At 46.1% G+C, this 19,485-nt stretch overlaps 1 protein-coding gene and 1 long non-coding RNA gene across 5 annotated transcripts in view; one reads left to right on the top strand and one right to left on the bottom strand.

Annotated features, from left to right (window-relative positions):
- LOC138821495 (uncharacterized) overlaps positions 1 to 19,485 on the bottom strand; it is a 49,257-nt gene that overhangs the window by 20,007 nt on the left and 9,765 nt on the right. For 2 of the 3 annotated variants that reach the window (XR_011370161.1, XR_011370160.1), the window contains 2 exons: positions 13,228 to 13,385; positions 10,047 to 10,623 (listed from right to left, as the gene is read on the bottom strand). This is a non-coding gene — a long non-coding RNA (uncharacterized lncRNA). Of the gene's footprint in view, positions 1 to 1,591; positions 2,725 to 10,046; positions 10,624 to 13,227; positions 13,386 to 19,485 lie in introns of those variants that run through there. The other variant, XR_011370162.1, reaches the window with a different exon arrangement.
- On the top strand, positions 10,394 to 18,860 carry LOC138821493 (DNA-binding protein RFX5-like). Of its 2 annotated transcripts, XM_070013783.1 has the most exons (11): positions 10,394 to 10,585; positions 11,569 to 11,645; positions 11,740 to 11,770; positions 11,941 to 11,974; positions 12,396 to 12,478; positions 12,949 to 13,068; positions 13,232 to 13,355; positions 13,497 to 13,574; positions 14,019 to 14,220; positions 15,347 to 15,447; positions 15,784 to 18,860. In XM_070013783.1, exons 1-11 carry the CDS (start codon positions 10,449 to 10,451, stop codon positions 16,789 to 16,791), a joined length of 1,995 nt encoding a protein of 664 aa, XP_069869884.1. In that variant the 5' UTR covers positions 10,394 to 10,448; the 3' UTR covers positions 16,792 to 18,860. The 2 variants fall into 2 exon arrangements, with proteins under 2 accessions (XP_069869884.1, XP_069869882.1); XM_070013781.1 differs by lacking the exon at positions 11,740 to 11,770 and having other exon boundaries at positions 10,395 to 10,585; positions 11,569 to 11,703.

Below are 19,485 nucleotides of genomic sequence, written 5' to 3'. Positions count from 1 at the left end.
AGTCTTCTGAGAGAAAACACTGACCTGTAATTACAACTTGTCAACCCACAGGTGACCTCAGCCCTATAGACTGGACCTAGGGAAAGGCATTCCTCACAGATAATCTCAATAAGTGCTCACAACTGCAAAGGTGAATGCTGATGTTCTCCAGAGACAACTGCTTTCAGTCTATGGAGAATGTATTTATAAGAGGCACTTAAAATGTTTCAGTTGTTAGGAACTGACTAAAAGCAAGAGAAAAGCCTGGCATCTCTGCCTCCATTATTCTAATCTATTCCTTCTATAGTCACTTTGCAATCACCTTTGGGGCTCCAAGAAAGACAGGACTGACCGATAGTAAGGAACGGCAGACCCTTGTAAGACAGATCATCCCAGACTGAATGACAACTATGGAGGGGGAGGAATCATCTTACAGGAATCAGACTACAGCCCTCAAATGATGACAGCGGTAACAACTTCTATGTAACAACTCCTATGAAACCCTGGAGAACCAGAGCTGAGATAAAGACCAACCAGGACATATTGGTAACTGGGACTTTTTTTTTTTAATACCAGTCCTGGGGGTTGAACTTAGGGCCTAGATGCTGTCCCTTAGCTTTTTTGCTCAAGGCTAGCACTCTACCACTTGACACATAGCTCTACTTCTAGCTTTTTGGTGGTTAATTGGAGATGAGTCTTTTGGACTTTCCTGCCAGGGCTCTCTTCAAACCACGATCCTAGATCTTAGCCTCCTCCTGAATAAGTAGGATTATAACACCCACCTGTAACTGGGATTCTTAAACTATGCATACTTTTGTTCCCTTCCCCTAATTCTTCCTGTATCTAAAACTACCACTCATGAAGATAGCTGATGATGAACTGTTGTGTTCTGGTGGCATCATGCCATGTAAAAATCTCCATTCTCTGTCATATTCCTTTCCGAATAAATTTTCCTATCACTTTCATTATGTTTTGTGTCTTGCTTGAATTCTGTCACTGGACTCAGGGACTAACTTAGCTTTTTGCAGTTTAATTAGGGATAAAAGTATCACCAACTTCCCTGTCTGGGATGGCTTTGATCCTGGATAGCTAGATCTCAGCCTCTTGAGCAGCTAGGATGACAGGACATAAACCATCAGCACCTGGCTCTGTGAGATTTAACCAGCAACAAGTAGGAAGTAGAGGTGTGGCTCAAATGGTGAGCTGAAGATACCAAGCTAGAATTTGAAGGCCTGAGTTCAAGCCTTAGTATGGGTGCGTGTGCACGTGTGCACATGCGTGCATGCACACACAAACACACACACATACACACACACAGAACCATTCATTTTGTAAGAAAAAGTATTCTTTTCTGTCAAACTAAAGTGAGTTTGGTATTGTGACAGATATTTCCTGGAACTATTGAAAAGACCCCAGACTCCAGTATATGTTCACCCATTGAGCCCCCCATTGAGCCCTTTAAGGAAAACTGCTGCCCCTTCCCCTGCATACCTAAGAGAGCGAAGCAGGACACAGGCAAGTCATTACATGCCCTAAAGCCAGGCATTCCTGAAAAATAGCCGACCCTCCCGTCCCTTCCTGTAAAACTTAGCTATAATGGCAGGGTAGGTCAGGAGGTAATAAATCACTTGTCAAAATTAGGGAACGAACAGTTTCGGTGCATGACGACCAGCACAGACTTGCCGGGGCAAGTACCGACACGTCAGCTTTCCCCCAACCCCACCTGCCCCATCTGGCCAGCTTAACCTGACCAATCCCCACCCTGAGCGTAATTTGAAATTAACCAATCAATATTCTGTAACCAAGCATCTCGCTTCTGTAACCTTGCTTCTGCTGTCCATAAAAAGAGGGTGCTTTCAAGCACTCGGCGCGCAAGTCTCCCGATAGACTTTGTCGCCCCGGGTACCCGTGTAACCGGTTCCCAGACACTCAACCCGAACCTTGTGGATCTCGAGGTTGAGTGCACCTGGGAGCCGAGGCATGCCCGAATAAACCTCTTGCTGTTTGCATCCGCACAAGTGGTCTCGTTGTTCCTTGGGGAAGGGTCTCTTCAGATCGAAGGGCACCCCACGCCGACGGGGGTCTTTCATTCTGGGGGCTCGTCCGGGATAGAGACCCCCACCCAGGGACCACCGACCCATTTTCGGGAGGTAAGCTGGCCAGCGTCTGTGTATTGTCTGTGTATTGTCTGTGTATTGTCTGTGTGTTGCCTGTAAGCTGTCTGAAGTCTCGTGTGGCCAATTTCTGTGCGCTTGCGAATCTGGTGAGTTCGGCCGTTCTCGTCTGTATCAGGCGGACCCGTGGAGGAGCTGACGAGCTCGTACTCCCGACCGCGGTCCCCAGGAGACGTCCTGGGGGCTTCTGGGAGCCTGAAAAAGTGGCTCATCAGGGTGGCCTGAAATATTGGCCCGTCAGGGTGGCCTGAAATATTGGCCCGTCAGGGTGGCCTGAAATATTGGCCCGTCAGGGAGCCTGAAAAAGTGGCTCATCAGGGTGGCCTGAAAAAGTGGCCCATCTGGAACTCAGTCCTCTTTTAGACGCGTGATTTGCCTAGGAGACGAGAGATCCAGACTCTCAAAACAGTCTCCGCCTGGTTTTTGCCTTCGGCTGATTGTCGAAACCGCGCAGCGACAAAGTAACGTGACCAGTTATAACTGTAATGTTGTTTGTTGTAGAGTTTTGGTTGCTTGCATTGCTTCTGCCCTTGTGGTTTGTTTTTCTGTTGATCTGCTGTCTTTGCCTTCGCTGTGGAAAATTTGGGAGAGTGTGTTACTGTGAATAGTCTTGTGTTATTCCTTAAGTTAAACCTTAAGTTAAAACTACACAGGTCTCTATCAGGTTTTGCTTTCAGTTTATTAACAACAGCGCGCAGCGAAGCCAAGTGTTGTCTGTATTGTCGTTTGTATTGTTGTCTGTATTGTTTTTGTGTTCATTAACAGTTTTAAAATGGGACAAACTGTCGCGACACCACTTAACCTTACTTTACAGAACTGGAGGGATGTGCAAACATCAGCTCACAATCTTTCAGTAGAAGTTAAAAAAAGAAAATGGATAACTTTTTGTTCATCAGAATGGCCCACTTTCAACTGTGGCTGGCCACGTGAAGGAACCTTTAACCTAACCATTGCCTTACAGATCAAGGCCAAAGTTATGGACCCGGGACCACACGGACACCCAGACCAGGTCCCTTATATTGTTACTTGGGAAGCTCTTATTTTAGAACCTCCCCCGTGGATGAAACCCTACCCCCAAATCCCTACCCCCTTAACCCTTCCATCTGCCCCTCAGCTCTCTCCCCCACTCCTTCCCTCTCCAATTTCCCAACCTCAGCTCTCTCTCTCCTTCCCGGGGAGTTTAGCCATGGTCGGCCACTCCCATCTGAAGTCGCTTTTTCTGTTTGGCGCCTGTCTGTTTTTGTGTTTCTGTTTAGTGTTAATTGTTTCTGTTGTCTGTTTTGTTGTCCTTAAAGGGATGGGGCAGCAACTAACAACCCCCTTAAGTCTGACTATAGATCACTGGAAGTCACAGCCTGAGCCGAGATTGTCAGGTTTTGGGAACTTGCTTGTTTGTCAATTATGAAATTGCCACTGACCATCTGCAGGTGGCCTCAGTTAGATCTCAGCCTCGGGCCTTGGCTCGGGGGGTCTGAGCGTGGGGGAGAACCTGTCAGTCTGAGGGAAAGGCCGCTAGGGACTTCCTTCCCTTGCCCCAAGATGACTGGGAATTCGCCTCTGCCTTGGAAGACCCCCGGGTCAACGTCTGCAGGACTCTAAGAGAAAAATCCTCCGGAGGTGAGTAGGGGGGTTGAGTCCCCTGGTAAGTGAATGGTGGTGAGATGTCGCCCCATTCACTGAGACTTGATTTTGTCTTTGTGGCCACATGTTTGTCTTGTTAACTTTAGTGTGTTTGTTTTATGGGGTAGGAAAGTTCTGGGTGAGTGTGGCAGGCTCACCCAGCAGACTCTGGATTCAGCTTGCTGAGTGAGAACAGCACAGAGTTCCGGTAGGGATAAACTGGGGCCCATTAGTCCCCAACTCAGCCTTCAGTTCTTGTCTAATTCTGTTTTTAAAATTGGTACCAGTTTTAAATGTGGATCCTTGGTTTTTGTGTTTATCTATGTTTTTGTTATTTATTTATTTAAACATCTCTGAGGGAATAAAAGTTTCAGCTGGGCCTGGTCACAGACCTGCTATGCCCACCCTCCCCGCGAGGCATGGAGGGTTACTGGGCTAGTTTGGTTCCCTTCAAGCCTCAGGCTGCACCTTCTCCCAGTGGAGGCTGCTGGAGGACAGGTAAGGGCGTAGAAGGCTGTGTACCTGGATTGGACTTTTCAGCTAGTTCTGTCTAAAATTGGGTTAAAAAAAAAATCAGGCCAGTTTAGTCTTAGGTGACTCCCTCCCTCAGCCCTCCTCCAACTCAGAAGAGATTCAAAAGCCTTGCTAACAAGCAAGCTCTGTGAAAATGAAGCACAACAAAGGTACCTAGTTCTAAAAGAAATACTGTCTTAAATTTTTTGTTTAAAACCTTTAGAAAGTGTACGTACAACTGATTTTGATTCTTGCGCGCTTTAAGATCTGTGTGTTTTGTGTGTGTCTGTGAACGTGTTCAAAGATAAAAAAAAAAAATTGTCAGCATGCTGTAACAATTGGGTGATTTAAATTTAAATTTCAAAAGGTTATGAGGTTTGGACATTACCAAAAATTTTTTAAAAATCTTCACATTGTTTTAAATGGCTTTTTAAAAGGTTCTTTAACTTGCAAATTAAAAAAAATCTGGTATTTTAAAAACTAATGTTTTAAAATGCATAAGACTGTTTATACTGTAATCAAGTTATCTGGCTTAACAAAAATGCATTGGCAGTTCGGGATTTAATTCCCTTGGCTAAAATTTGGGATAAATATTAAAAATTTAAATGTAAAGGTTAGTTTAACACTGTCAAAGATGTTACCTGTTCTGTCTACCTAAAACTGTATTTCATTTGAGAACCAAGAGAAGAGACGGGGAAAAACTTAGAAACCAACCGAAGACCTAGAAACCAACCGAAGACCTATCTTTAGGGGTGAAGGGTGAACAAGCAGAAGTGCAGTTCAGCTGGTCATGCAGTGGGACAGGCCCTGGGAGGAGTCCAAGCATGATGAGGCAAACTGGCACAAACGCAGTTCATCTAACCCTAAAGAGTCAGATTGGGTGTGTGCCTGCCTATTCCATAGGAGGGGCCAAGTGGCCCATCGTTGTTCTGTCTCTTTTCCCTGCAGATAGGCACTGAAAACATGATGGTTAAAATAAATGATGTGATGATCTGATTAGTATTGCTAAAACTTTCCCTTGGATGTGTTAACATTAAAATTAGGAAGGCCTTAAAAAGAGGGTAAAAATTATTTGTATAATGTGGCTTACTTTCAATTATGTTCTACAATTAGGATGTTTTTAAAAGTTATAAAGATGTTAAATCTAGCTTTGTGGTATAGTAAAGGTGATTGTAATTCTTGCATTAAGGAAAATTGTCATTTGAGTTTAAAATTTTTAATGTGTGTCTGTTTTAAAACAAGCAGCCAAGAGACAATGAGTGACACTTGGCCTCAAGATTTCAAGGGATCTTTTCAAAATGCAAATGAAAACTAAAGTATAAAATATTAAAAATGATTAATAAGAGGCTTTAAAAATTAGGAATGGATTTTTTTGATATAAAGTTTATGACATTGGCCTCAATGTGCAAAAAAAAAAAAAAAAATAGGATTATCAAAATGATTGCTATTCTAGTTTGCTCTTATAGGTTTTTTAAGTTTCCAGCAAGCCCAAAGCAAAGCACAGAGGATTCTTACAGTTTGTCAGATGTAACTTTGACTCTTAATAAGTGTCAGGTAAGTGCATGCTTAAAAGCTACTTCTATGTTGACCACCTTGTTGCTTTTAATTGGAGTAAAATGGCCTTTTATAAGACTCAGTGATCTGCAAACTGGTTCAAAGCCAGCCCGGGCAGAAAAAGGTCCCTGTGAGACTGTCACCTCTACTCAGCCAGCAGAGTGCTGAAAGAGCAAGCAGAAATGCTTTGGGACTCACAGTGGCAGAGTACTAGCCCTGGACTGAAGAGTTAAGGGACAGCATTCAAGCCCCGAGTCTGGGACTCAAAGTGGCAGAGTGCTAGCCTTGAGCTGTAGAGCTGAGGGACAGTGCTCAGGCCCTGAGTTCAAGTCCAGCAACCAGCTAAGGAAAATGCCAATGAGGCATTTATCCCAATGTAGAGAAGACACTCCTGGGACAAAAGCAATGGTGGAGCATCCAGAGGCAGTAAGCCACTGCTTGGATGGCAGAAATGTCAGATCCTAGAGTCATTTGTGTGTGGCCCTTCAAAACTGGTCAGAGCCGGGAGGTCATAGGAAGATAGTTTGGAAGCATGCCTAATGTTCATGACTACCTTGTAAGGGACAGGAACTTGCCAGTCCTCGGTGATAGTAAAAAGCTAATGTTATAAAATGTGGGGGGTAGTTTAAATCTTAACCCCTTTATGTGCCAAAAGCTCTAATTGGCGGTAATATTGAGCTGACACCAGTTACATGAAATTCATCTTCTCAGGAAAAAGTTTGTAAACCTGAGAGTGTGTTTCTATTGATATCTGTCTAAAGGCCTGCAAAGGTAACTCAGGCATTGTGTTAGGGTTACTAGAGATCACATTCCTAAGTCATCCAGAAAGATGCTTTTACAAACCAGAGTGCTAAACAAGCTATACTGCTATAGCTGGAGAAAAGGTCTGTGCAGTTGTCAAAAGTTAAATATTGTTCTTAATGACTTCTAACCCTGATGGCCTCTTTGTAAGGTTATAGGCTCCTGGCTAGGTAAGATCAACGCCCCTAAAGTCAGCTTGAAGAAGTTACAGAAGATGGACCTTCGCCCTTCTAGCCCCATTTTAAGATCAAGAGTCCAGAGTCAGTTTTGGAAAAATGAGGCAAAATAGATAAAATAATTTTTAATAAGGGCATAAAAAATAGTGTTAACTGTTGTAGGTGTGCAAGGTGTGGAGACTGCATTTGTCAGAGATGGTTACAAGACTAAGCCTTCTGTGTCTATTTACAAAAATATCTGGTTAGTAAAAAGTTGTGATTTTGGTAAATTGTCCTGAGCTATTGTTTAAAAGATCTTAAAAACCAGCAGGATCAAAGCCTGCCAAGCCTAGGCAATGTATCTTTAACCAGTCTGTGTAGGAATTTACAGCCCAGCATGAGGTGTGACGACAGTCCCTTGGAGCCACTGAGAGACCCTGCTGTTCCGGTTGCTGCTGCTGCTGCTGTACACCGTAATGGGTAAAGGCCTGACAGTCACCTGGAGGAACTCCTGCTTGATTCCATCACCTGAGTCGGCTTCCTGGTTGAAAGCTGCTAAATCTAAGATCTTGTGGGACATTCTTTTGGGTGATATCCAGAAACCCTCTCTTCCCACAGTGGATATTGGGGACAAGGATATCACTGGCTTGCTTGTTTTAGGCACTTCAGTGCATAGTAACTGGAAATCCACTTTATGTTCACAGCCTAGTTTGACTCTGATATGGTAATAACCTGAGTGTGTTATCAATAGAGGTAATACTCTTAGCCTTAAAATCTAGCAAGCTTCTGCATCACGGTGGTGCCTTAAGGCTGTTCTAAGATAAAGGTTCCGCAAGCCAAAGGAAAAATTGGGCAGTTTTAAACTACAGCCACAAAGATGGTCAAGGGATTGTAAAAAAGAGGGTGGTAATGAAAGCCTTGGGAAAGGAATTGTAAAGACAGAAGGAAGTAAAGAAAGCCTTGGAAAGAGAATTGGGGAAATTTGAAAAGTAAGGATTGTCTTTAAGACAAACCTCAGAAAGTTTAAGTATGTCGCAAATGGTATGAGTATGTCTTAAAATTGGAGCTTACAAGTACAGCTGGTATAAAATTGATACACGGAGTCAGGACCCTAGACAAACTCAAAGAAAGATTAGACAAAAGACAGCAAGAGTCAGCATCCCAACAAGGCTGGTACGAAGGATTATGGAACCGGTCCCCAAGGTTCACTACCTTAATATCCTCCTTAATGGGACCGCTAATACTACTCTTGTTAACCCTCACCTTAGGCCCTTGCATCATAAATCGCTTAATGCAATTTGTAAAGGACCGCCTATCGGTCGTACAGGCCCTAGTATTAACCCAACAATATCATCAACTTAAATTAACGGAGGGATCTCCAGTTGAATGAAGGATTTCATTCAGGCAAAAAGAAAATGGGGGAATGAAAAGACCCCAGACTCCAGTATATGTTCACCCATTGAGCCCCCCATTGAGCCCTTTAAGGAAAACTGCTGCCCCTTCCCCTGCATACCTAAGAGAGCGAAGCAGGACACAGGCAAGTCATTACATGCCCTAAAGCCAGGCATTCCTGAAAAATAGCCGACCCTCCCGTCCCTTCCTGTAAAACTTAGCTATAATGGCAGGGTAGGTCAGGAGGTAATAAATCACTTGTCAAAATTAGGGAACGAACAGTTTCGGTGCATGACGACCAGCACAGACTTGCCGGGGCAAGTACCGACACGTCAGCTTTCCCCCAACCCCACCTGCCCCATCTGGCCAGCTTAACCTGACCAATCCCCACCCTGAGCGTAATTTGAAATTAACCAATCAATATTCTGTAACCAAGCATCTCGCTTCTGTAACCTTGCTTCTGCTGTCCATAAAAAGAGGGTGCTTTCAAGCACTCGGCGCGCAAGTCTCCCGATAGACTTTGTCGCCCCGGGTACCCGTGTAACCGGTTCCCAGACACTCAACCCGAACCTTGTGGATCTCGAGGTTGAGTGCACCTGGGAGCCGAGGCATGCCCGAATAAACCTCTTGCTGTTTGCATCCGCACAAGTGGTCTCGTTGTTCCTTGGGGAAGGGTCTCTTCAGATCGAAGGGCACCCCACGCCGACGGGGGTCTTTCACTATTCCCTTTATTTACTTCAATTGTATCTGTTATCTGTACTGATTGTTACAAGCTGGCCATGTTAGGGAGCTAAATCTTGTGTTGAAAAAGTTAAAATAATACACTATAATTGCTAAGTGGGGGGAAAAAAAGAAGTAAACCTTTGACAGAAATTAAAGAATGGCTCCCTTTCTAACCTTGGTAATCAATTGTACTTAGACTGTGAGCCTAACTTCTTGACAAGGAGGGAGTTTGGATTGGCATAAAAGCCTAGGAAACTGCCCTGCACAGTGTGCCTGCCTAGCTCTCGGTAGAGTAATGGCATTGCACCATTTTGTGCAAAAGGAAATTGCCTACATCTCTTGTGTGCCTCTTCATTTCTGACACTGGAGGGTAGTGCATTTCTAACAGTTTAGTAATCTTGCTCAAGTTATAGACCTTTGATCTTGCTAGTACAAGATCAAACTCCCATATAGTGAGTGTGGTTCATGGTTCAAGAGCCTGTCAACCTGGAGTCCACGACCACTCTGAAATCACACACAAAATGTGCTCTTCTTGTTCAGTTTTCACAGAAGAGATCCATCGTTTTCACCTACTTTATGACCTTTAAAAATAAAAGTCTTAACTAAGAAGGTTAAGAACTCATGGCCTGGCCAGGTGATAGCTGAAGGACCTTCTAGGGGTAGGTGATTTTGCTAAAGCTTCCACCTTGAGATCTTCCTTTTGGTCAGCCTCCCTGAAATTCTTATCATGCCTGCATTTCCATGCAAGCATCTTTTGCTTGGAAACTGAGAAGCTCAGGGAACACCACCCCCATGCCCCATCGCCCCCCCCCCCCCGTGACAAGTTCAAGGGCACTTCCAGCACGTGCCCCCCCTCCATGGGAGACCCCCAAAATTCCAAGATTCAGAAACAAGGCAGAAATGTGGGGTGCCAATATGTTAGCAACTCTTTGGGAGGAAATAAAGTACACCCGGAAACCAATTCTCGGGGGGGGGGGCACTTTAGCTTAATGCAGTACAACTGCGGAGGTCGGAGGCCTCCCCTCTTGGAGGGCTGGGCCAGTGAAGGCATTTGCAGACCGCGCGTGGAGGGGGCAGAAGGGGGGAGCAGAGGGGGGGCAGAGTGGGGGGACCCGGCATGGTTCACTTGTTTTACCTCCGAAGAGTTTTAGTTCATAATGAACGTCCATCATTCCGGCCCGTGATTGTCTATTGTTTCTTTCAGCAGGTCTGACATCCGAAGGCAAAAACAAAAACAAAAACCGGAAACGACAACAAAAAAGGCGAGAAAGCTCCCCAGGGAAGCCGAGCCCAGCACCCCTGGGCCCTCGTCCTCCCGCGGTCCCTTTAAGAACCTCTCGGGGGACCGTCGTCAGTCCCACACGGACCCCAGCTCTAACCGAAGCCCTAGCCCGACTTCCCCCTCTTGACTCCAAGAAGACCAACTTTGGATTTTCCCTCCCGTGCTGACCAATCAGCTGCTGTTGCCAGGCAGACTTTAGCGGCCGCCCGTGCGAGTCTCCCGCGCCTTCTCATCTCCGGGTGGCTGCAACGACCAATGAGCGAGCAGGCCGGCCGTGTATCCGGGCAGACCCTGGCTCTCACAACCATTCAGAAAAAGGAAAATAAAGCAACGCACGAGCCCGCCGCCGAGCCCGGACGGCAGGGCTGGGCTGGAGTGAAGGTGGCTGCGAGGTAGTTTCTCTTTTTCTCCCTTCTCCTTGATTGTTGCTCTTGTCGGAAGTCGGTTGTCCAGAGGTAGGGGTGGGGGTGGGGGGGCACACAGGAGTTGGGAGGAGAGCAAGAAAATAAATTATTAATAATAATAATAGATTTGGGCTGTATTTTCAACAGCTTCTTCACCCGTGTGCACGTGCCTCCCCCTCCCCATTCCCCTACCGAGATTCCTACACCTCATTCCAGGCGCTCTGCGCTTCCTCCCCCTCCACTTTGCAGCAACGGGGGTGGTGGTGATTGAATGGGGAAGGGGGCCAAGGAGGGAGGTCAGGGCGCACATCAAGATGGGATGTTGGGGTGATGACGTAGGAGCAGTCGCGCAGAACTTGGGCCCAGTTTGGAGGTGGCTCTGTGTGTGTGTGTGTGTGTGTGTGTGTGTGTGTGTGTGTGTGTGTGTGTGTGTGTGTGTGTGTGTGTGTGTGTGTGTGTGTGTGTGTGTGTGTGTGTGTGTGTGTGTGGTGGCTGTGTGGAGGTGGCTGTGTGTGTGGAGGTGGCTCTGTGTGTGTGTGTGTGTGTGTGTGTGTGTACCGAATATGTTCATATCCCTTCTGACCTCCCAGGCCAAAATAAATAAATAATCTACGGTTAAGGAGTATATTAAGAGAATTGGAGAACTTTATTTTGTCTGGTAGAGAAGGACAGGGTCAAGGAAGGGGAAATTTCTTTCTAATGTAGATTCCCCAACCCCCTTATTTCTTCCTTTGGAAGACTACAGAAAGGGGACAGGTAGAAAAGAGAGGGCAGAGATGGCTTTGGGTTTACATGGGCCTGGCAAAGTAGTGGGCTAATTTCTAAGTTTTGGAGAAGGCAAAGAGTAAGTGAGGAGGGAAACCCCACTAGGGAAATCTGGCAGTTTTACTTCTGTTTTTTGCCTTTCTTGGGGTCTTCAGAGGAAGGGACAGCTGATGTGAGTTAAATCTTAATACCCTCTCCCCTCTCAGCTGTAGCTTTCATATAGGAATGGCAGAAGATGAGCCTGATGCTAAGAGCCCTAAGACTGGGGCAAGGCCCCCCCAAGGTGGTACAGATGCTGGGGAACCTACCACACTTCTTCAAAGGCTCCGGGGTACTATTTCGTAAGTATTCATTCCCATCTCCAAATCCTATTCCAGACCCCTCTGGAGACAGATTGCCTCCCATCAGGTAAGTACTGGGGTACGAGAACACTCTGCTATGCTGGCAATTCTTGAGCTCCTCTAGGCACTTAAGTCCTTTCCCCAAGTTGGGAGGGAAAAAAAAAAAACCAACAAACAGAAAACAGATACAGGGATGGGAAAACCTCATGACCTCTAGCTTTCTCTTCTTCTCTACAGCAAAGCCGTGCAGAACAAAGTAGAGGGAATTCTGGTAAGCACATTGGGATGAGGGCAATCTAGAGAGATCATTGGTGGGATGAGGGCAGTGGGATGGGATGGGTAAATGAAAGGTTCATGTAGGAGAGCCAGTGTGGTCCACCTCAGCAGAAGGTAATTGGCTTTGCACATTGCTGCCAGTTTGACAGTGAGCATCTCACATCATCTGTCATCCTTCTCTGACCTCTCATTTAGAAGGCCTGAAGAGAGAAAATCAGAGCTGTTCCCTTTCTTTCCATGATAGTCCATAAGGGTTCCATAAGCCACAGTGAGCACTTTGCCTCAAGTCATTTGAGTTCCCTCTGACATAGTCTGACAACCTATGAATCATCAGGACGTAGATGATAAGGATCAAGAAAACATGGATTTGGTCTTTCTGCATCTTATTATTTCTCTCCTCTTCCTTCTTACCTCAGCAAGATGTACAGAAATTCTCGGACAATGACAAGCTCTATCTCTACCTTCAGCTACCTTCAGGGCCCAGCACTGGAGACAAAAGGTTGGTTTGGTGGCAGAGTTTTAAAAGTCAGAGGCTCTGATTCTTAGAGACAGTCCCATTGTGAAGGGGCAGGAAGAGTAGGAAAACACATAGCTGCTATCTATGACCAAGAAAAAGGCCCCTAGCTGAGCGCTGGTAGTTCACACCTCTAATCTTAACTACATAGGAGGCTGAGAGCTAAGGATCTCTGTTCAAAGCCAGCCAGGTCAAGAAAAATCTAGAAGATGCTTATCTCTAATTAACCACCAGAAGTGGAGCTGTGGCTTAAGTGGGAGAGTGGCAGCCTTGAGTGAAATAGCTAAAGGACAACACGCAGATCCTGAGTTCAAGATCCACTACCCTTGCCCAGCAGGGAAAGATGGATTCCAGGTGGACTAATTTGGTTCAGTATTACTGAAATAGTAGTTGGGGAAGAACCAGGACAACTGTTGGCCTTTTGCTAATGCTTGTCTCTATAACTTCTCTTGCAGCTCAGAGCCAAGTACACTCAGCAATGAAGAGTATATGTATGCCTACAGGTGGATCCGCAACCACCTGGAAGAGCACACGGACACCTGTCTGCCAAAACAGAGCGTTTATGATGCTTATCGGTGGGTGGAGGGGGTGGGCATAGGACTAATCCTGCAAAGCCCCCTACCTTGCTAGAGTCTGACTTCTTGAATGATTCCCCTACACTTGATCTCTAGGGACTCTCATAACCCACCCATAGCCTCCTCCTCTGAGTATCTTGCAATCTGCCCCTCACTCACTCAGGAAGTATTGTGAGAGTCTTGCCTGTTGCCGCCCACTCAGCACAGCCAACTTCGGCAAAATCATCAGAGAGATCTTTCCTGACATCAAGGCCCGAAGACTTGGTGGCCGGGGCCAATCTAAATATCCTTGACTGGAGAGGTTGGGACCTGAAGACCTGGGGAGGAAATCATAGGATGTGGAGGGCCAGGTGAAAATGGCTTAATTTGTCCTTTAAGGGGCCTGGAGTGCCCCAGTGTTAGCTGCTCCTTAACTTGGCATCAGATATTGCTACAGTGGTATACGAAGGAAAACCTTGGTGTCTATGCCACCCTTGCCTGGACTTGACCTAAAGGGTTCAGAAAGTGTAAGTAACAACTCCATTCTTCTTTCCAGGCTTTTTAGAATGCTGGGAATTGAACCCGGGGCCTTGCACATGCTAAGCAAGTACACTCCACTTGGGCTCTCAGCCCTTTTGTTTTTGTCTTTGAGACAAGGTCTTGCTACTTTTGCCTAGGCAGGCTTCAAATTCAAGATCCTCTTGCCTCTGCCTCCTGGGTAACTTGAGATTACAGGTATACACCATGATACCTGGCTTTAGAACATGTATGGAGGGCTGACAAAGTCTAGGTCATTTGTACATTGCTTCTGGGTATCCTTCTGATTCCTCTATAGCTGAAGGAAAGGGAAAAAGAGTTTGTGGATTTCTGGGTTGGGATGGTCTCAGTCTGGTCTCAGCTTTGGTCAGTAGAAGCGTCAGGGGAAGGGTTCTGTCGTTTGTAATGTGATTGGGCATCTTTTGCCACTACAGCCAGAAATGGGCCCAGAAGTAACCCCAGCACCTCCGGATGAGTTGGTAGAGGCCGCCTGTGCCCTGACCTGTGACTGGGCAGAGCGGATCCTGAAACGGTCCTTCAGTTCCATTGTTGAAGTCGCCCGCTACCTGCTCCAGCAGCACCTCATCTCTGCCCGATCTGTACATGCCCATGTGCTTAAGGCCATGGGACTGACTGGTGAGTGGACCTTCTCATGTATGTGAAATTCTCAACCACTTGCAACTTTTTTTTTTTTTTTTGCTGGTTGTGGGGCTTGAACTCAGGGCCTGAGCGCTTTCCCTGAGCCTCTTTGTACTCAAGGCTAGTGCTCTACCACTTGAGCCACAGTGCCACTTCCGGTTTTGGGTGGTTAATTGGAGATTAGAGTCTCACTGGGACTTTTCTGCCCTGGCTAGCTTCAAACTGTGATCCTCAGATCTTGGCCTCGAAGTGGCTAGGATTACAGGCATGAGCCACCAGCATTTGGCACAACTTTTTTTTTTTTAAATGAGTCTTATTATGTTGCCCAGGCTACTCTCCAACTCCTGCACTCAATTGATCCTCCCACCTCAGCCCCCTTAAGAAGCTAGGACTAGCCGGGCGCTGGTGGCTCACGCCTGTAATCCTAGCTACTCAGGAGGCTGAGATCTGAGGATCGCGGTTCAAAGCCAGCCCGGGCAGGAGAGACCGTGAGACTCCTATCTCCAATAAACTACCAGAAAACCGGAAGTGGCACTGTAGCACAAGTGGTAGAGCGCTCGCCTTGAGCTGAAGAGCTGAGGGACAGCGCCCAGGCCCAGAGTTCAAGCCCCACGACCGACCAAAAAAAAAAAAAAAAAAAAAAGAAGCTAGGACTACAGGCAGGCACCATGACATGCCTGGTTTCACATTCTTGTATACCAGAATGGACACTTCAGCTTTTTTTTTTTGGCGGGGGGGGGGGGGGGCGTCCGGTCATGGGGCCTGAACTCTGGGCCTGGGTGCTGTCCCTCAGCTCTTCAGCTCAAGGCTAGCGCTCTACCACTTGAGCACCACTTCCAGCTTTTTTTTTTTGCTTATGTGGTGCTGAGGAATTGAACCCAGGGCCTCAGGCTTATTCAAGGCAAGCGCTCTACCACTGAGCCACCTTCCCAGCCCTGACACTTCAGTTTTAAAGTCCATCTTGTATATCAGAATGGACACTTCAGATTGCCTTCTATTCCTAGAGTCCCTTTGTAGACATGCTTTGACAACCTGCTTTGCCCTGTCTCCTCAGGGCAAAGTCTTCTCATTCTTCAGTATTATTCTCACCCTCATTCTATTACCTTTTCTACACCTCTGGCAGAAGAGGATGAACCCGCCCCTAGGGAAAGGTATTCTAAATCCAAGAATGGAGCAGAGAATCTGGAAGGTGGAGTCCATAAGAAACCTGAAAGGCCAGCTCAGGTAAGGAACTTGATGCCTCTAACTTTTTCCCTGGTGAGCCCCCTACTTTTTCTCTTCTGGTGCCTCAAATGCCTACATTTCTTTCCACATTCATTCCTTTTTTTTTTTTGCCAGTCCTCAGGGCCTGGATGCTGCCCTTGAGCTTCTTTTGCTCTAGGCTAGCACTCTACCACTTGAACCACACCACCACTTCCAGCTTTTTCTGTTTATGTGGTACTGAGGAATTGAACCCAGGGCTTCATGCATGCCAGGCAAAGCACTCTACCACCAAGCCATGTTCCCAGCCTCCACGTTCATTCTTTGAACCCTACTGTGATCATCTCTTTTGCTTTTTAGCCTCCTAAGGAACTGGAAGCCCGGGCAGGGGCTAGCCCTCCAGTGCGTGGTGATCGGAAGAAGAGTGTAATTGAGAGCTCGGCCTCAGCACCCAGTAACCCACAGGTCAATGCCCTAGTAGCCCGGCTGCCTCTGCTCCTTCCCCGGGCCCCTCGAGCACTGATTCCACCAATTCAAGTCTCTTCACCCATCCTGGCCCCCAAGATTTCTTCAAGCACACTGAAAGTGGCTACACTACCTCTGCCCAGTAGGGCTGGAGGACCCCAAGCAGCGGTACCCATCATTAACATGTTCTTACCAACTGTTCCTGCTTTGCCTGGGCCTGGACCTGGACCTCAGTCTGGGCCAGGCCCAGGGCGAGCCCCAGCTGGGGGACTTACTCAGTCTCAGGGAACAGAGAACAGAGAGGTAGGCATAGGTGGTAACCCACGACCCCATGACAAGGCTGTCAAGAGGACAGCTGAAGTACCAGTAAGTGAGGCCAGTGGGCAGGACCCAGCAGTTAAAGCAGCAAAGCAGGATACAGAGGATACAGTAAGTGATGCCAAAAGAAAACGTGGGCGCCCTCGAAAGAAGTCTGGTGGAAGTGGGGAAAGACATTCCACCCCTGAGAAGTCAGCAGCTGCCATGGACTCTGCCCAGGCCTCAAGGTTATCATGGGAGAAGTGGAGTTCAGGAGGGAAAAGCAACTCAGCTGGAGAGTCAGAGATGCCAGGGCCAGCAGGAGAGGCTGTGCAAGGGGCAGCGCTTGCCCTTGGTCAGGAAGATGTTGCTGGTTCCAAAGGAGGAAGGGCCCCCAGTTTGCAGCAAGCCAAAGAAACAGAAGATAAAATTGCTCTTGTTCCCCCAAAAGTGAGTGTAATCAAGGGCAGCAGAAGCCACAAGGAGGTTCTTCAGTTTGTAAAAGGAGAGGCAGACACTGCAGTGCAGGGAAAAGGCTTCAAGGGGCATGTCCTTCAAAGATCCTTAACCCATGAGCGGAAAGATCCTAAAGCAACACCCCCCTGATAGACCTGTGGGGAAGAGTGGCTAGATCTACATATTAACTACCTGATCGCCTGCTAGAGGCCTTTCTCTGCACTTGCTTCTTACTTGGCTATTTCCCTAAGGGAATCCATTGTCCTCTGCATAGACAGCTGAGTCACCCAGTGTTACATAGAGCCTGGTGGCTGCTTTTAACCTTTCTAGCTCAATACTTTGACTTTCATATAACACAAATCTGTAGTGGCCTTCTGGTCTGGATCCCTTTGCTCTCCTCTGGGAAGGCAAGGGTAAGTATGATGAATGTATAGCTAAGGATCTCCTGATTTTCAACCATAACCTAACTCAGACTCATTTATCGGCTCATGTAACTGAAAGTCTAGAGGTAGTGCTGGCTCTAGGCGAAATTAGACCTGGCAAAATCAGTATGTTTCCTTCCAAAAACCTGATTTTTGGTCTCACTGCTCCACCTAATGTAAACCATCTTAAGCCCTGGTCACCTCATAGCTGCCAGCATGCCTAAGATTACATGTTTGCCCATTTATGACCAATTGGAAAGAGAGGGTATCATTGTGCCAGATATCCTAGCAAAAGACTCACTCTGATTAAGCCAGCCTGGTCACATGTCCACCCCTGACCAATTAGTGTGGCAAGGAGGATGGTAAGCAGCTATGCTTATGCCACACCTTCAGGGGAAAAGGGTAGAATCAGCCTCCTTGAGATCAGATTCCACAGATGAAAACTGGGCCAGGGGTTTCTGGGAGGCAGCTAACAGCCTTCAACAACTACCAGGTGCATGCATTTTAAGCTTGGTAAGTCTAGATCAGCTAGACCTACAGCCTTTTCCCTTCAGTCTTGGCATTTCCCTTAACGCAGCTATAGCTTCTTTCCACTTGATCTGGCCTCAGAAGAGAGAGAAGGAAGTCATTCTCCTTTGGAGACTTTCTTCATCCTCACCTATTAACACATACTTTTTTTTCCCACCTACATCTCAGAAACAGACCTTTTTTTTCTTCTCTTTTTCTGAACTTACACGTTCTTCTCACTCCCTATCCCCCAGTCTGTTGCCCCTTTCACCAAGTAGAGTGAGATTACTTCCTAGTTATTTCATTAAATTCATTCTGTATCCACCAGGTGTCAGTCTCTTGTCATCCATGTGTCAGGCTGAATCTGTGGGGTTTAGGCTGCTTGTACAGAAAGAGGTGGTCCTTCATGTCAGGGAGCTCAGGTGGGAAGGAGATCCAGATCCTCTGGGTATGTCCATGGGAAAAGCAGTAAACCAGCCCTTATTTATTGAGGACCTCCTTTGTCCTCTAAGTAAGAGAGCATCTGTCAGGGAGTCTCGGCTCTTCCCAAGAAATACAGATTTTTCTTTCTTTCAGGGAGATGGCATTCATTTGTGTTTCCACCATAAAATCCCCAGATTTTTAAAAAAATTATAACGTGATATTTGATATCTATAAAGAATATATGTAACATGAATAAATTATGATATGTAACAATAAAATGAGTACCTATGACCCATCACTCATATATATATATATATATAAGCATTAGAAATACTATGTTTATATCCCTGCCCCACCCTAGACCCCCCTTTTAGAGGTAACCACTGTCCTTAATTTATGTTTATAAATCACTTGTTATATGTATTTCAACCATATGTATAATATTTTTTAAGAATGTATTTAGTTTTTTAGCTTTACAAGTGTTACATTTCATCCTTTGACATTTGCTTTCATGCACTTAACATTGTTTCTAAAATTCATCCCTGTTGCAAAATTGTGATTCATTTTCATCTGTATAATATTCCATTAAGTACATAAAGCACAACTTTACCATACCTGTCAATGGATATTTGAGCTGTTTCTACTTTGTGCTATTATATAATGCTGCTATGAACATTCTTGTACATGTTAGTGCCTTTGTAGCAGAATTTCTAAAAGAGTTCTAAGATGGTCCTTTTGGTCTGTAAACCTCTAAGTTGGGGACTGTCAAATTTTGTCTTATTCTCTAGTAAAGTTTACAACAGACTGAAATGAACTATTCTTGAACTTTTGGTAAAACCTTGTAAAGCTATGCAAGTCTTAGGTTTCTTTGTGGGAATAATTGGTACAATTTCTTTAGTAACTATAGATAGTTTAGACTTGAGTCTAAACTTGAGTCAGTTTAGACAGTGATTTTTCCAATATTCTTGTGCTTTTCATGTCTTTTAAAAAATTTAACAGGAAGTTCTAATATTCTAGTAGTCAGATCCTTTTCATTTCTATTGTTTAACCTGTGCCGCCTTTTCCCCTTAATCAATTTGCTAGAAATTTGTGGGGAGTTTTGTTTGTTGTCAGTTGTAGGGCTTGAACTCTGGGCCTAGGCACTGTCCATCAGCTCTTCAGCTCAAGGTGAGTGGTCTACCACTTGAGTCACAGAGCCACTTCCAGTTTTCTGGTGGTTTATTGGAGATAAGAGTCTCATAGACGTTCCTGAGCCACTGGCACCTGGCCTTGAGCCAGTTTTTGATTGGTTAATTGGAGATAAGAGTCTCAATTGGAGTTTTCTGCCCCGTGGGCTTCAAAGTGTGACCCTCAGATCCCAGCCTCCTGAGTAGCTAGGATAACAGGGGTGAGCCACCAGCGCTTGGAGACTTAGGCTTTTATCTTGTTAAAAATGTTTTGGCGGGGGGGGGGGGGGGGGGGGCGGCTGGGAAGGTGGCTCAGTGGTAGAGCG

Source organism: Dipodomys merriami, unplaced genomic scaffold (assembly GCF_024711535.1).
Source record: "Dipodomys merriami isolate MVZ:Mamm:240054 unplaced genomic scaffold, mDipMer1.0.p SCAF_92, whole genome shotgun sequence".
NCBI classification, from domain to species: Eukaryota; Metazoa; Chordata; class Mammalia; order Rodentia; family Heteromyidae; genus Dipodomys; species Dipodomys merriami.
The sequence above is the reverse complement of the archived record's forward strand: the minus strand, read 5'-3'. Positions and strand labels throughout refer to the sequence as shown.

What these genes read in the sequence shown, in the direction of transcription:
- LOC138821493 (XM_070013781.1), top strand. Translation starts at nt 10,449, where the DNA reads ATGAGCGAGCAGGCCGGCCGTGTATCCGGGCAGACCCTGGCTCTCACA. An exon ending in AGGCTCCGGGGTACTATTTC is followed by an intron (nt 11,704 to 11,940) that starts GTAAGTATTCAT and finishes TCTTCTCTACAG; the next exon opens with CAAAGCCGTGCAGAACAAAG. An exon ending in GCCGGGGCCAATCTAAATAT is followed by an intron (nt 13,356 to 13,496) that starts CCTTGACTGGAG and finishes GGCATCAGATAT; the next exon opens with TGCTACAGTGGTATACGAAG.